The sequence below is a fragment of the Hyperolius riggenbachi genome, chromosome 6, assembly GCF_040937935.1.
Source record: "Hyperolius riggenbachi isolate aHypRig1 chromosome 6, aHypRig1.pri, whole genome shotgun sequence".
Taxonomy (NCBI): Eukaryota; Metazoa; Chordata; class Amphibia; order Anura; family Hyperoliidae; genus Hyperolius; species Hyperolius riggenbachi.
In genome coordinates, this window is record NC_090651.1 from 337,470,762 (window position 1) to 337,488,354 (window position 17,593).

At 46.1% G+C, this 17,593-nt stretch overlaps 1 protein-coding gene across 1 annotated transcript in view; it reads right to left on the reverse strand.

Annotated features, from left to right (window-relative positions):
- Positions 1 to 1,214: 1,214 nt before the first annotated feature.
- The window catches only part of LOC137522948 (phospholipase A2 inhibitor gamma subunit B-like), a 34,271-nt gene continuing 17,892 nt past the window's right edge, over positions 1,215 to 17,593 (reverse strand). The window contains exons 3-5 of the mRNA XM_068243106.1: positions 14,703 to 14,852; positions 4,990 to 5,130; positions 1,215 to 1,514 (exon numbers count right to left, since the gene is read on the reverse strand). Of these exons, the coding sequence (XP_068099207.1) occupies positions 1,324 to 1,514; positions 4,990 to 5,130; positions 14,703 to 14,852 (482 nt within the window). The 3' untranslated portion in view covers positions 1,215 to 1,323. The remainder of the gene's footprint in view (positions 1,515 to 4,989; positions 5,131 to 14,702; positions 14,853 to 17,593) is intronic.

A 17,593-nucleotide genomic window follows, 5' to 3' on the forward strand; every position in this document is an offset into this window, starting at 1 on the left:
GACCCCATTTTGGAAAGTAAACACTTCAAGGTATTCAGAGAGGAGCATAGTGAGTCCGTGGCAGATTTCATTTTTTTTTGTCGCAAGTTAGAAGAAATGGAAATTTTTTTTTTTTCTTTTGTCACAAAGTGTCATTTTCCGCTAACTTGTGACAAAAAATAAAATCTTCTATGAACTCACCATGCCTTTCACTGAATACTTTGGGATGTCTTCTTTCCAAAATGGGGTCATTTGGGGGGTATTTGTACCATCCTGGAATTTTAGCCCCTCATGAAACCTGACAGGTGCGCAGAAAAGTCAGAGATGCTTGAAAATGGGAAAATTCACTTTTGGCACCATAGTTTGTTAACGCTATCACTTTTACCCAATCCAATAAATATACACTGAATGGTTTTTTTTTTATCAAAGACATGTAGCAGAATAACTTTCGCGCTCAAATGTATAGGAAATTTTACTTTATTTGAAAAATGTCAGCACAGAAAGTTAAAAAAGTCATTTTTTTGACAAAATTCATGTCTTTTTTGATGAATATAATAAAAAGTAAAACTCGCAGCAGCAATCAAATAGCACCAAAAGAAAGCTGTATTAGTGAAAGGAGGTAAAATTCCTTTAGGTGGTAGGTTGTATGACCGAGCAATAAACCGTGAAAGCTGCAGTGGTCTGAATGGAGAAAAAGGCTCTGGTCCTTAAAGGGAAGGTTAAGGGACTTTTTAAAAAAAATAAAAATCCGCATCCACTTACCTGGGGCTTCCTCCAGCCCGTGGCAGGCAGGAGGTGCCCTCGGCATCGCTCCGCAGGCTGCCGGTGGTCTCCGGGGGCCGACCCGACCTGGCCAGGCCGGCGGCCAGGTCGGGCTCCTTCCGCGTTCCAAAATGCGCCTCACGGCGGCGCGCTGACGTCATCGGACGTCCTCCGGGCTTTACTGCGCAGGCTCAGTAGTTCTGAGCCTGCGCAGTAAAGCCCGGAGGACGTCCGATGACGTCAGCGCGCCGCCGTGAGGCGCATTTTGGAACGCGGAAGGAGCCCGACCTGGCCGCCGGCCTGGCCAGGTCGGGTCGGCCACCGGAGACCACCGGCAGCCTGCGGAGCGGTGCCGAGGGCACCTCCTGCCTGCCACGGGCTGGAGGAAGGCCCAGGTAAGTGGATGCGGATTTTTATTTTTTTTAAACAGTCCCTGAACCTTCCCTTTAAGGGGCGAAAAGACTGTGGTCCTCAAGTAGTTAAATGACTTATCTGAAAATGTAAAAAATTAAAAAAAAGCATTCTATTATTTTTTTCAGTTGCAGGCCTTCAGTTCTGTCGATATATTTTCTTTCAAATGTTTTAGAACAAGAGTTTCATCAACAGAAGACTCATCAAGGCCGGGAGATAGGAGTGGAGGAGAGCTGGGCTTCCACTGGTACACGTGAAGCTAACTTTAGTAGATATTTCACCAACGTCAGTAGACTGAGTGCCGATATCACAGAGACTTTTTGTGGAACATCCACGCAGCGCTACAGATAGTTTCATAGCTCCTATTAAAAAAGCAAAGGAAAGAAAGAGAAGGAGTGAGAGAAAGAGAATTTTCAATTTTTATTTATATCTTTTAACAAATATTTTAAAGTAAAACCGTAGGGCTCTTTCACACTCAGGGCCGGCGCTACCATAGAGGCAAAGGGGGCAATTGCCCCAGGGCCCCAGAGCCTGTAGGGGCCCCCAAGGTGTCTCCCCCTAAATTAACTGTTGTTCCCCGGTGCCCCTGCAGAGTCTTCAGCTGAGCCAGGTGGTATGAGCCCCTGCCTCAGGAGCCTTGGGTGGAAATTTGGCTGCAACAAAGGGTCCCTACTGCCGATTTTTGTTTGGGGGGTGTCTATTGGGGGCCCTGGGGTTAATTTTTGTTACTAGAACCGGCCCTGTTCACACTAGGGGCTCTATTCACAAAGCCATGCTAACACTTAACACGGCAGTGAAAAGCTGCTTTACATGTGCATAAAGGTTTGCGTGCGTAAAGGTTTGCGTGCAAACGCTCCGTGTGCAAAGTATCATGATCTGCAGTGACTTCACGTGATAATGATACTTAGCATGCAAAGTCACTGCAGATTACCCGAGCGGAATGTATATCTTGAATTATTACTGAAATATATTTCATTATGCGACGCACGTAAGACTTTTGCGCGCGCCGCATTACAGTACCGCACATGTTAATGTAAGCACCATTCATAATTTACTTACCAAACTCTATCTACTAAGCGGCAAAGCGACATTGACTTCAATGGCATACCGCACTTAGCGCGCGACACGTAATGCCATTCACACGCTAAAACTTAGCACGCAAATGGCTTTGCACGTGCAAACTACTTAGCACACACGTTTGCACGTGCAAAACCTTAACACGTGATAACTGAGTTATCACAGTTTAGTGTATCAAGCCCCAGAGTTGATCCGTCTATTTTGATGTATCGCTCCTAGGATGTGATCTATTTATTTGACTTTCATGTTAACTTTTACGTTAGACAAAGCCAGTGGCATAGCTAAGAAGCTGTGGGCCCCAGTGCAAGTTTTGCATTGGGGCCTCCCAAGCTCTCTATACATAACAATTGATATGCAACACTAAAACTAACCAAGAACAACCACAGTGTCAGAGGTGCAAGAAGGGGATGGGAAACTGTGTGTTAATGATTACTACTATTCCCCTACTATTCAAATCAACCATAGAAGTGGATATTATCAGCACAGGACCAATAAAAAGCTAATACTGTTTTTGAAGGAGGGTCCCTTGGGGGCCCCCCTAGTCCAAGGGCCCCAATGCGGTGGGTACTTCTGCACCCCCTATTACTAAGCCACTGGACAAAGTGTTCCAGTGCGTTACATTGTAACACATCTGGGAGCTTTGTATCGTCCAGCCGTGGTGTTTTCTCGTCGGGTCAATTAGAACTACTGCAGCTGATCAGTGTCGCACCGCCGGTTCCCAACTTCATGCCACAGGTCATAACGCATGCATGATAACGTGTTTGTGCACACGTTATGTGAAAGAAGCCTAAGGGGAAAAATAATCAAATGTTTACTTTAGTAGAGGCAAGCTTCTGCATGATCCAGAGCCTTCTCCGATCCACCGCCCACTAATATTTCATAGCTGCCAACTGTCCCTCTTTCGGTAGCCACCTCAAAGACAACTTTACACTCATTTTTAAGCCAGAGCAGTCAGACTTCTCTCCTGGCCACCACCCAAACAGGGGCGTAACTAGAAATTACTGGGCCCCCCTGCAAAACTTTGGATGGGACCCCCTCCCACAGCACTTGGGGAGGGGGAGGGGTAGAAAGGTTGGGGGTAGAACAGCGCTGTACACATGATCCTGCTGAACACTGAATAGGAGCTGTCTCCAAATCTTTGTCTGCAAAACTTTGTTATGATTCCTTATCAGTGGCTGAGCAGATGTAGTCATTAGAACAATTGTGCAGAGAGCAGAAAGTTTTTTCTTTCCTTGCCCTTAGTTGTCAGTCTCTCAGGACGGGGCCCCCTGTGGCTTTTGGCCCCCCCTGCAGCTGCATCCCTTGCAGGGTCTATTGTTACACCCCTGCACCCAACCTTCAATATGTAACAGTCCATGAAATTTGTCCTTGTAGTAACACTACATACATCTTTCAGGCATCATCCAAATAGGTTATTTCAAGGATTATGATTATTTGTTGTTATCTATATTCTATGTCAACAACAACCTCATTGTGAAAGTAGGATTACCATTTAAAGATCAGTCCAGGGACTCTGAAATAGATAGTTTAGCTAACATTATGACCCATTTCAATTTAAAGCGTAATGAAACCCAGCATTTCTACTTTGCTCTAATAGATTATTTACAGCGTATTATATACAACCAGCATTTTTTTTTTACTAGAACTGCATTCAAAGGGTTAAGCTTCCCGCTTCCGAACTTGTTATAATGTTATCTTATGTTTAATTGTATCAAGTGAGGAATGTAAACAAAGCCTTCTCTCACACCGCTGGGTCTCACAAAGACAATGAGACAAGCATAAATGCTTTGTGATGCTTCCTGATTAAAGAAAACCTGAACTGAAAATTAAGTCAAAATAAGCATACACAAGTCATACTTACCTTCCATGTAGTCTACTCCTCAGTGTCTTTCTCCTGTCCCGCGTCCTGTGTGTTCACTGTGATCAAGGGAATTTTCCGTCCTCCATTTTGAAAATGGCCATTACCCATAACAGCTTTCTGGTCAGCACACAGTTAAACTGTAACATCGCCCACCTGAGCCATAGGGAAACATGGACATTACCTGGTACATCAGTTTTCCTCTCAGCTATAACTGACAGCAACTGATATTTTACTGACAGCAACTGATATATTTCAGATCTGACAACATATTGTCAGAACTGGAAGGGATTATGGTCAGAAGAAAATGGTGAGCTTCTGAGAGGAACTGATGGCAAGGTAACTATGTAATGTTCATTTGAAGTTACCTCATGTGTTTATTTTAAATATTTTTTTCTCAGTACAGGTTCTCTTTAAGTTAGAAGATGAATAAAGCAGTTATGTATGAAATGCAAAATAAGCTCTCAGGGCCCGTTTCCACTTGTTGCCGCATGCGTCAGTGAGACGCTCGGCGCCACATCCGGGTGTGCGGGATCGCAGGGAATCCCAGAAGCCGTGCCATGCACGGCTATGGGATTCGCAGCCTCCCGCGCGAAATCGAGGGCCAGTGTCGGCCGAATCGCTAGGGTAAGCGATTCGGCCGGCGGCGGCATAGTTTCCTATGGCAGAGTTTCCCCGCGCGATTTGCCTGCGGGGAAACTCTGCGGATTCGGAGCGGTCCAGTGGAAACGGGCCCTCAGAGTAAAATAAGTGTACTTTAGGAATGTATAATTTCTAAATGAGTAATACTACTTATGCACAAAAGCAAATATGCTAACTGTATGGCATATAAAAAGTAGAAAAACATGTTTTTATTGAATAATATGTCAGGGTTTTATACCGCTTTAAGCTAATATGTTTACCTGTAATTGTTGTAGACTGAAGAAGACACATTTTCTCTTCTCCTGTGCACTGAACGGTATCTGACGTATAGCACCAAGTAGAGCTAGCAGACACACAGGCCCGGCACACCACCCCATTGGGTTTTGAGCTGTCTGTTGAAACTAAGAGAGAAAAAAAAATAAAGTGATAAAATATGATTAAGTTACATATTTAGTTTAGTAAGCATGCCACTGGGATGTAAGACAGGAAGGTAGGCTTTGTACTTCATGCCTCCAGCACGAATGAGAATAGATTTATTATAGTATATTTATGGCTTAGTGCAGTATCTTGTGTTTGTCACGGCTATGCAGTTACATTGTAGTTAGCTGTAGTGTAGCATTCAACCATTTCCAGACCATGGTAATTGAAATCTATGCCCTGTTTGTCACCTGTTATCCCTGCCAGGGCGTAGTTTTCAATCACTGCACAGCACGGACCTTCTGCTAGTACCGATATCAATGTCGCTATGACAGCAGAGCTCTGTGCGCCGGTCAGGAGCTGATTTCAAAACTTTGACAAGGTCCTCCAGCATCCAAGGCTGAGACACCAAAGTTCATCCCTCCCAGTGTCACCCAAGCTGGAACAGACAGATTGCTTTTGAATTAATAGGTGCCCCAGGGCCCTCAATTCTTCCAACACCTTAATCTCTAGTTATCTGGCTTGCAGTCACTGCCACGTATCTCCTTTTCTTATTTCTCTCTGCTTCAAACACAATAGGGGAATGATAGCTGAGTGAGTTGTGCGCCCCCTCCTACACTGTGCCCTGAGGCTGGAGCCTCTCTCGCCTCTGCCTTGGCCCGGTCCTGGCTAATTTCATTGGCTCCCAACTCTGATCACAGTGAGCCAATCTCCTTGGTTCACATTGATCACAGGATTGGGAGCCCTGTTTTTTGGTACCAGCAGTCTCTGGTCTTTAAGGGGCCAAAGACTGCTGGTACACAAGTGGTTAAGAACCTGCTGAATAAATAAATAAAATGATTAAAGCAAATATGAATCGAAAATAACTTTATGAGATGATGAATTGTATGTGTAGTGTGGATAATAACATTAACATTAGTAGCAAAGAAAAGAATCCGGTTTTTTTTAGTTGTATATCTTTAATTAAAACATTGCATTAGACCAGGGGTCTCAAACTCGCGGCCTGCGGGCCATTTGCGGCCCTCGGTACAATATTTTGTGGCCCGCGCCGGCAAAAGCAAAAGAGACACTGAAGCGAACTATTTTACCTTATAGTTCGCTTCAGTGCTCCCAAGTAATCCGCCGCATCCTCGCCACTAAACGAGGGCTGCAGAGCCCCCAAATCCCCCGGGCAAACATCCACGACTGCGCTGAGGGGCAGAGCTTCCAGCTGTAGCTCTGCCCCTCCTGACGTCAATCGGCGCATGGATTGCCGCTTCTCCCTGCCACTCTCTGTGAAGGAAGAGTGAGAGGAGCGGGCAGAGGCGGCGATCCGCAGCGATTGACGTCAGGAGGGGCAGAGCTGAAGCTGAAACTCTGCCCCTTCCAGGAAATGCTGGCGGATTGCCCCCCAGGCGATTTGGGGGCTCTGCAGGCCTCGTTTTGTGGAGGGGACACGGCGGATTACTTGTAATGGGAGCACTGAAGCGAACTATAAGGTAGGACACTTCATGTTCAGAAGAAATAATTAAAACTGTTACTAATGACATTTGAGGACTTTTTTTGTGAAATCCCTTATGCGGCCCAGCCTCATCCTGACTTTGCCTCCTGCGGCCCCCAGGTAAATTGAGTTTGAGACCCCTGCATTAGACTATCACAGTTGCAGTTTAGATTCCACACTCTGTATTTTAAGCTGTAAAGCTGAAGTAATGACCCTATGAACTTTCCTGCAGTAAAACCTTATCTCAAGTAGTGTTGGGCGAACAGTGTTCGCCACTGTTCGGGTTCTGCAGAACATCACCCTGTTCACCCTGTTCACCATGAGGTGTTCGGCCTTTTTAGTTCGGGTTCGCCCGAACAGCTTAATGCCCAGCCGAACAGGCTGAACAGGGCCCTGTTCGGCCGAATACTGCCCCCCTATGGGGTCGCAGGCATAAGGGGGGAGCATGCCCCGGTCGCGGGGGGGGGGGGTCGGAAATTCCCCCCACCCCCTCCGCTAGCGCTCCCCCCTCTGCCCGCTTCCCCATAAAAAAGTTTGATGAAAGTACCGGTGGCTGGCCTGGCAGTAGAGTGAGTGAGGAGGAGGAGTCCGGAGAGTGACGCGTTGAGGCCGGGCAGCGGGCGGTTCAGCGGTAGTACCCTTGTGGTACTTCCGCCCTTTCTCTGACCTCACGTCCTCTGCATACGAGGGTACGCATCACGCGTTCCCTCGTATGCGTCATCACGTAGAGGACGTGAGGTCAGAGAAAGGACGGAAGTACCACAAGGGTACAACGCTGAACCGCCCGCTGCCCGGCCTCAACGCATCACTCTCCGGACTCCTCCTCCTCACTCACTCTACTGCCAGGCCAGCCACCGGTACTTTCATCAAACTTTTTTATGGGGAAGCGGGCAGAGGGGGGAGCGCTAGCGGAGGGGGTGGGGGGAATTTCCGACCATGCTCCCCCCTTATGCCTGCGACCCCATAGGGCCCCCAAAAGCGGGATGTTTGGGGAGTTCGGGGTTCGGGCCGAACATGCCGAACATCTGGCCCATGTTCGGCGAACGGACCCGAACCCGAACATCCAGGTGTTCGCCCAACACTAATCTCAAGCTGTCTCTCACTGTTTGGCTGTTTTAGCTCTTTAGAAAACAGGATTGAGTTCAACTTGATCCACTAGCTCAGAGAGGCTCTTTTGCATAGATAATAACTCAAGTTTTTTTTTTTTAACTCTTCCTGTACCGGAAAACTGCATGTGCCTCTTGTTTTTGCTACTAATGTTCTACATATTATCTGTACTACACATACAATTCATTATCTTGTTTACTTTATTGAATATAATGTCATCAATTGCTTATTTTTTACAATATTACTTTAGCAATGATTTAATTTGTTTGCCCATTGTATATAGCCTTTCCTCATCCTGACTTACATCCTTATAGTTATAACAGCTGGTGATATCGTAACTGCAGGCGAGGTACAGTATATCTCTGTGGAATGTTTGATGTGTCTTCCCAAAGGGAGCAGAAACAACACCTGCAATTCACTTTTTCACCTGAGTTTTCTCCTAGGAGATAATTTTTAATTCAATTTCAATTTAAAATAACTTTCGAGCACTATTCAACAAAGTACCAAAAAGTAGATGAAAACGGAATATCAAAATTATTTTGAGTATTTTCTCGCTTTCTGATGGCTTAAAGAGAACCTAAAGTAAAAAAAAAAAAACGAGATGAACTCACCTGGGGCTTCCCTCAGCCCCCTGCAGACGATCGGTGCCCTCGCAGCTCCGCTCCGATGCCTCTGGACCCGCCGGCGACGACTTCCGGTTTCGCCGTCACCGGCCGACAGGCATGGGAACGCGAGTGATTGTTCGCGTTCCCAGCCTGTATATCGCCCCCTATGCTGCTATTGCGGCCAACGGCGAAACCGGAAGTGTTCGCTAGCGGGTCCTGGGACATCGGAGCGAAGCTGCGAGGGCACCGATCGTCTGCAGGGGGCTGAGGGAAGCCCGAGGTGAGTTCATCTCATTTTTTTTTTTTGACTTTAGGTTCTCTTTAAAGGCATTTTAGTGGAATGTTAAAAAATATCACCTAGGAGAAAAATTAGAAGAAAAAGTAAATTGTATATGGACCCTCGTCTCCCAGAATGCTCTAGAGCAGAAAGCTGCATAACTTAGGGCTTTTTTTCCATTAGATCCATGTAGCAGCATTGCACCGCAGGTGTCCTGAAACCAATGCACGGCGACTGAACAGTTTCCATCATGCTGCAGATTCTCGCACAGCCCGGCGTCCCCTCCATACGCTTCCAAATCCCCCAATGCGGAAGTGACGTGGAGGGCAGCGGAAATGCTGCGGCTAGGTAGCTGCATTCGCATCACTATCCTAATGGAAAAGAGCCCTAAATAGTCTAGTTTAGGCATCACTGGGAGGGTGGAGTTACATCTAAAAGATATCTCCTACTAGGATAATGTTGGGTGCAGAGGAAGAAAAAATGATGCATGCTGCAGTTTTCCGCTGCATGCCTCTGTATCCCCATAGACATGCACGGCAAAGTGTTACGGATGCAAATTCACATCAGCAAGGATGCCACGTAGAGATGAGCGTAATGACCTAATTACGATTTTGCGAAATTTCGCGTAATTAGTGTAATTACGATTATGGCCGTAAGTACACAATCGTAATGAAGAAGGATTTCGCGAAATTTCGCATAAGCGTAATTTTCGCGTAATTTTCGCATTACAGTCGTATCATGCCGTAATTTCGCATTAAACGCTACCGTAATTTCGCGTTAAACCGTAACGCTCCGTATAATATAATAAAGCCGCCGACTTTAAGGGTTAATAGCAAAGCCCCCTTAAATGCTAAGAGCCTCAAACTTGGAGAATATATTAAGGAGATCAGGAGGAATAAGAGGAAAAATTTTTTTTTCAAAAAGACCTTATAGTTTTTGAGAAAATCGATGTTAAAGTTTCAAAGGAAAAATGTAAACATTTAAAAACCCGCCGACTTTAACGGTTAATAGCAAAGCCTGCTTAAAGTTTAGGAACACCAAATTCCCAGGGTATATTAAGGGGATCAGTGGGAATAAGAGGAAAACATTTTTTTCAAAAAGACCTTATAGTTTTTGAGAAAATCGATTTTTAAGTTTCAAGGGCGAAAATGTCTTTTAAATGCGGAAAATGACAGGTTTTTTTGCACAGGTAACAATAGTGTATTATTTTCATAGATTCCCCCAAGTGGGAAGAGTTTTACTTACTTCGTTCTGAGTGTGGGAAATATAAAAAAAAAACGACGTGGGGTCCCCCCTCCCAGACCTCTTTAACCCCTTGTCCCCCATGCAGGCTGGGATAGCCAGAATGCGGAGCACCGGCCGCGTGGGGCTCCGCACCCTGACTATACCAGCCCGCATGGTCCATGGATTGGGGGGTCTCGGAAGGGGAGGGGCAGCCAAGCTTTCCCCTCCCCCTCCGAGCCCTTGTCCAATCCAAGGACAAGGGGCTCTTCTCCACCTCCGATGGGCGGTGGAGGTGGAGGCCGCGATTTCCTGGGGGGGGAGGTTCATGGTGGAATCTGGGAGTCCCCTTTAAAAAGGGGTCCCCCAGATGCCCACCCCCCCTCCCAGGAGAAATGAGTATAGAGGTACTTGTACCCCATACCCATTTCCTTTAAGAGTTAAAGTAAATAAACACACAGACACTTAGAAAAAGTATTTTAATTGAACAAAAAACATAACCACGAAAAAAGTCCTTTAATATTCTTAATTAACCATTAATACTTACCTGTCCCTTTAAATAAATTATCCCTCGCAATATCCTCGGAAATGTTCTATCAGTTACAATGTAACAAAGTTATTACAATGTAACAACTTTGTTACATTGTAACTACGCCGCACCCGACGCCACTCGCCGCTCAGCCGCCGCATACGCGTCCGTGCAGGACGCTAAGTCCCCGCAGCTCCCGCTGTCCACCCCGCCCACATCTGTCACCCACATGTCACCCACATGTGGGTGACATGTGGGTGACATGTGGGAGAGGCGGGGAGGGCAGCGGAGCCGGCGGGGACTTAGCGTCCTGCACGGACCCGACAGAGCTCTGAGCTATATAGCTCAGAGCTCTGAGAAGCATCTTTGTATTTGGGCTCCAAGGAGCCCCATTGGTCCTTAGCAGACCAATGGGGTTCCTTCAAATCAGAAGGAACCCCATTGGTCTGCTAAGGACCAATGGGGCTCCTTGGAGCCCAAATACAAAGATGCTTTCGAGAGCTCTGAGCTATAGCTCAGAGCTCTGTCGGGTCCTGCAGCGCAGAAGTGGCGGCGGCGGCGGCGGTGAGTGACGTCGGGTGCGGCGTAGTTACAATGTAACAAAGTTGTTACATTGTAATAACTTTGTTACATTGTAACTGATAGAACATTTCCGAGGATATTGCGTGGGATCATTTATTTAAAGGGACAGGTAAGTATTAATGGTTAATTAAGAATATTAAAGGACTTTTTTCGTGGTTATGTTTTTTGTTCAATTAAAATACTTTTTCTATGTGTTTGTGTGTTTATTTACTTTTAACTCTTAAAGGAAATGGGTAAGGGGTACAAGTACCTCTATACTCATTTCTCCTGGGAGGGGGGGTGGGCATCTGGGGGACCCCTTTTTAAAGGGGACTCCCAGATTCCACCATGAACCCCCCACCCAGGAAATCGCGGCCTCCACCTCCACCGCCCATCGGAGGTGGAGAAGAGCCCCTTGTCCTTGGATTGGACAAGGGCTCGGAGGGGGAGGGGAAAGCTTGGCTGCCCCTCCCCTTCCGAGACCCCCCAATCTATGGACCATGCGGGCTGGTATAGTCAGGGTGCGGAGCCCCACGCGGCCGGTGCTCCGCATTCTGGCTATCCCAGCCTGCATGGGGGACAAGGGGTTAAAGAGGTCTGGGAGGGGGGACCCCACGTCGTTTTTTTTTTATATTTCCCACACTCAGAACGAAGTAAGTAAAACTCTTCCCACTTGGGGGAATCTATGAAAATAATACACTATTGTTACCTGTGCAAAAAAAAACTGACATTTTCCGCATTTAAAAGACATTTTTGCCCTTGAAACTTAAAAATCGATTTTCTCAAAAACTATAAGGTCTTTTTGAAAAAAAAAATTTTCCCCTTATTCCCACTGATCCCCTTAATATACCCTAGGAATTTGGTGTTCCTAAACTTTAAGCAGGCTTTGCTATTAACCGTTAAAGTCGGCGGGTTTTTAAATGTATACATTTTTACTTTGAAACTTTAACATCGATTTTCTCAAAAACTATAAGGTCTTTTTGAAAAAAAATTTTTTCCTCTTATTCCTCCTGATCTCCTTAATATATTCTCCAAATTTGAGGCTCTTAGCATTTAAGGGGGCTTTGCTATTAACCCTTAAAGTCGGCGGCTTTTTTATATTATACGGAGCGTTACGGTTTAACGCGAAATTACGGTAGCGTTTAATGCGAAATTACGGCATGAACGAAACGCGAAATTTCGCGTTGAAAATTACGCTTACGGTATTTTCAATTACGATTTTAATGGCAATTTCGCTACGCTAATTTCGCATCGTAATCGCAAATTTCGCATGCGTAATTATAGTAATGCGAAATTACGAAAATTTCAGCTCAACTCTAATGCCACGCCCGTTTCTGAAGCGGATGTGGCATCCCAGTGGAAATGCAGCTGTAACGATTGGTGTCGGCACGCAGAGAGAATCTGATTATTGGTGATCTGCAGTATCACCAAGAATGCAGATATATACCCGATTATTGATGATCTTCAGAATCACCGATAATACAGATATATTGCTAACCTCTGGACACCTAGGGTATGTGAGTGTTTGGTGTAACAGTAATACTTTGAGTAACGCACCTGTAAACAGGTGATAGCAGGCAGTATGAGCAATACTGCTGTTTGAGAGTACAGGAACCCTCCAGCAGCCTGAGACTCCCCAAGGGGCGGAGTCAGACTGAATAACGAGCAGACCCGGTGGCTAGTGACCCCTGGAAGATGGGCGTCACAAGCAGGTCTGGAGTATAACACAAATGATAACACAGTTCCCTAGTCTTGGGTGCGAGGTCCGTGGTCTCAGCACCCTGGAACTAGTCTGGAGTATAACACAAATGATAACACAGTTCCCTAGTCTTGGGTGCGAGGTCCGTGGTCTCAGCACCCTGGGACTAGTCTGGAGTATAACACAAATGATAATACAGTTCCCTAGTCTTGGTGTGAGGTCCGTGGTCTCTACACCGTGGAACTAGTCTGAATAACAATACAATGATAAACAAAGGTAATCTGGCTCAGAGTGAATTCCCAGGTCCTCCTGGTTCTAACACACTGTTGGATCTCACTAAGGTCTGAGTGCTTCCACATAAGTGTTCGCAATGGCAGACAACCAGCAACTGGCAAGCAAGCTGTATATATAGTTGCTGGACTCTGCCCGCCCCGCCCGAGCCACTCAGCCAATCAGGAGTCCAGCAGGAATCAGCTGATCGTCCTGATCAGCTGACCCATCTCCTGCTGGTATAAAGGTCCTGACTTCTGGCTCGCGCGTGTAGTTCTCCATCCAGGTGCACTAACAGACTCAGCCACACCAGACACACGCTGCCGCGTGCAAACCGCCGTGCTGGATGCGAAACCAGCCGCCTTACAGTTGCTGCATGCGGCGGCTTTTCCGCGTTCTGCCCTGCTACCAGACACACGCTTCCGCGTGCAAACCGCCGCACTGGACGTGGAGCCAGCCGCATTGCTATCAGTACACGCGGCGGCTTTTCCGCGTTTCCTCACAGCAGCCTTATGCAAAATGTGGCCCCAGACAAAGTAGCCAAATTGCCTCCTTGCGCTTATCACCTGGCCTTTTTGGTAAGGTAAAGTACAGACAGGAACTAAAAGGAGATGACAGCCATCCCTCTGGTCACCATCCAGGTCCTAAGCATTTGCCTAGGTTGCCATGTGGGTGATACATCATTCTCTGCATGGAATAACCTTCTGTTTGAAGGAGGATATGCTACTCTGCAATACTTTCAGTGGAGGCGCTTTCTGATACCTTTTAGGGCTCTTTCCCACTAAGACGTTGCGTTAGAGGCGACGTTAAGGTCGCATAACGTGCCCCTAATGCAACGCATGTGAACTTTGAAGTTGGACATTATATAGAGCTGCGTTATGCGTCTTTTGATGCGTCCGTGATGCATACTTTTTGACGCATACTATCGGACGAAAACGGCGCATGCGGCAAAAGACTGGAGACCACGCTATCGGAACACTCCACATCACGTGGTCCCGCCAGTGACGTCGGCACAGTGCAGTGAATATTAATTACCCACGTGGCTACTCACAATACACATCACTGAGCATGTGCAAACAGTCCAACGCGGCTAAAGCCGCATATAACGCACAGCATGCTGCATTTTCATTCAACATGCAGCGTTACACTGTAACGCAACATGGGCACTGTGAACAGCCCATTGATTTTTCATTACTGTGAGTTGGGCTGCGTTACAGGCTGCTCTAACGTGCACCTGTAGTGTCCCACTGTGAAAGCAGCCTTAGTCTACCATAGCACTGGGCAGACTACGGCCCGCAGACGTGTGCAGCAAATCCTGCCTGCCAGCGGGCAGCCTCATTCTTTTACTCAGTCCCTCCCTCTCACCCAGCAGAGTAGCGAACGGAAGGAAACCAAGGGTTATCACTCACTACTCGCTGTGTCAGGTTTCCATGGCAACCGGGCGTCAGGTGAGACGTCCTCAGGATGCGTCAGCATATTACACACTGGCACGTCCTGATGGTGTGTCATGATTCCTGAGCAAAGCCAGACTGAATGCTCAGTTGGGGATTTCATCAGTGCTGGTAACAAGCAGGCTGAGCAGTGAAGGAAAGATGACACAGAGCAGGGTAGGTGTTTTCTCTAATGTTAAACTACATGAGGGTGCTTCGTCTCTGGTTCACTTTAAGAATGCACAAACTTTGCCCTGCCCTGGTCTGCCACATAAACTCCTTGTGCTTTTGGGTCTCTGTCAGTCCAGCTGGATATTCTGTATTTTAATGAAAAAGGAAAAAGTAACAGGTAGAGAGGAACGGTGTAGCTCACTTACTTGGAGGCAGCGTTGGGATGCAGTTGTCAGTGTTGCAGCATGCTGATGCTAGCTTTGTCTTGCTTCCTGCAAGCGAAGTTATGCTGCCATTCAGAAAGCACTCGGGCTGGGACATACATTTAATCTCATATGATGTAGAAACCTCTCCACCTATGAGAAAGTAAATGTCGTTATTCTGAAAAGGAACATTGTTCAAGGTAAGACAAAGTGACACTGAAGCAAAAAAAAAAAAAAAAAAGTTATAGAATGAATTGTATATAGTATGCATAATTAAAGAGAAGGTTCAGGAAGGGGTTGAAAAAAATAAAAAATACATATCCACTTACCTGGGGCTTCCTCCAGCCCGTGGCAGGCAGGAGGTGCCCTCGCCGCCGCTCTGCAAGCTCCCGGTGGTCTACGGTGGCCGACCCGACCTGGCCAGGCCGACTGCCATGTCGGGCTCTTCTGCGCTCCAATCTGCGCCTCACGGGGGCACGCTGACGTCATCGAACGTCCTCCGCACAGTAGTTCTGCGCCTGCGCAGTACAGCCCAGAGGACGTCCGATGACGTCAGTGCGCCCACGTGGGACGCAGAAGAGCCCGTCGTTGGAGCGCAGAAGAGCCCGACCTGGCAGCCGGCCTAGCCAGGTCGGGTCGGCCACCTGAGACCACCGGGAGCCTGCAGAGCGGCGGCGAGGGCACCTCCTGCCTGCCCAAAAAAAGTTTATTTTCACTTCAGATTCCCTTTCATAGAGCGGTGTAAACTTTTAAATGTAATATACAAAAGTACACGTGTATAAGGCCTAATGCGATTCCGATTTTTTCTATACAATCAGATTTTTGATTTGATTAAAAAAAACAACGTAGCAGCATGCAGAGGTACATTTGTCCTAAGGTACAATCTACTCTAAGGGCTTGTTCACCCCTTTAAGCACCGGCGATTTTCAAAAGCGCCCTAAAAGCGGTTGTACAATGATTCCTTATGAGAGTGTTCACATCTGAGCGGTTTGTTTCTGTTTCCGATTCGCTCAGCAAAGCGCTGCCTGCACCATTTTAAGGGCAATTTGCCTCAATGGAAGGTATTGGGAAATCGCAACGCACTTGAAAAAGCGCTTTGTAAAGCAATTTCCCCAGCGCTTTTGTGAATAAATAAATTGTATTTATTCATTTCCGGGTGAAAGAGATCACTTCCTGACTTGTGTTAGAAAGTAAAAAAATAAATAAATCGCTGTGAAAAAGCACTGTACACGAAATCAAAGTGCGCAGGTAAGCGACAGGAGGGGAGAAAAACGAGCAAAAAAAAGAAAAAAAAGAAAATTGCTGGCGTCAGCTATTTCGATTTTAGATGTGAACAAGCCTTAAATGAATAAATTCCTATTTAGATGGCAAAGTTCTTAGTATTTGATCTTAAAGTTTGTTTTTATTTTTTGTTTTTATTTGATCTTAAAGCTTTAAACCCAAAAATCCCTCATAAAGAGATGGAATAGTTCAAACCCCGTCAGAAAGAGGTCAGAGCTGTCAGATTAACAACATTAAAGGGGGCCCATACACTCAGCCGATTTTTGGCCGATCGATCAAAATCAATCGATCGATCAAAATCGATCGATTGGTCGATTGCAAATCGGTTGACCAATCGACCGATTTCAATCGATTTCAATAGATCTGGCAGGCTGGAAAATCTAGGCCGATCTGTTGAGATTGCTTATCATTTTGCATTGGCCCTAATGGAAATCTGATGGCAAAAAAATGCCATCAGATCGATTTCCAATAGATTTCAAACTGAAATCTATTGGAAATATGTTCCTAGTAAAAAATGTTCCTAAAGACATCAGATAGATCAGAAATCTATCTGATGATCTATCTGCTGCTAATCTAACGAGTGTAAGGGCTAGTGCACCCCGAGCGGTTTTTGGAGCGATCCACCGGCCGCATCCGCCTGTAAAAACCCTTGGCTAATGTATTGCAATGGGATGGTGCACACCGGCGGTTTGAGGTTTTTGCCCAGCCGCAAACGTGCCTCCTGCTGCACGTTTGTGGTTTTCTGAAGCGCTTCGTCCTCAATGTAAAGTATAGGAAAAACGCAAACCGCTCTGAAAAACGCTACTTCAGAGCGGTTTGCCAGGCGTTTTTGTTACAGAAGCTGTTCAGTAACAGCTTTTACTGTAACAGTATTTGTAATCTGCTACACAAAAACGCTCCCAAAACCGCTAGGTATGTTTAGATAACCTCTCTAAACATGCCTAGAATCGCTCTGAAATCAGCTCCCAAAACCGCTAGCATATTGCGGATCTGCTAGTGGTTTTGGGGTGCACTGGGCCTAAAGGTGCATACACACATCAGACTATAGTCTTTGGAAAATGAAAGATCACAGACCAATCTTACCACCCTTCATGTAGTATGAGAGCCATACTTTACACAGTCTTTTCTATTGAGCTGAACTCCATATCAGAAAAAAATCTTTGCAAGATGCTGCACACACAGATGCTGTACAGACACAAAAGATCAGTATCTGCAAAAGATCTGTTACTGCTAAAAATCCATTCCTGCAATTTGCAATGATAGTCTATGAGATCTGCAGATCATCGCACACACATGATTTAACTGACATTCATCTGCAGATCAGATCCACCAGGATGGATTTTCAGATCTGCGGATGATTGCTTGGTCTGCAGATGAATGTCAGTTAAATCATGTGTGTATGATGATCTGCAGATCTCATAGACTATCATTGCAATTTGCAGGAATGGATTTTTGGCAGGAACAGATCTTTTGCAGATACTGATCTTTTGTGTCTGTACAGCATCTGTGTGTGCAGCATCTTGCAAAGATTTTTTTCTGATGGGGAGTTCAGCTCCATAGAAAAGACTGTGAAGGTATGGCTCTCATACTACATGAAGGGTGGTAAGATTGGT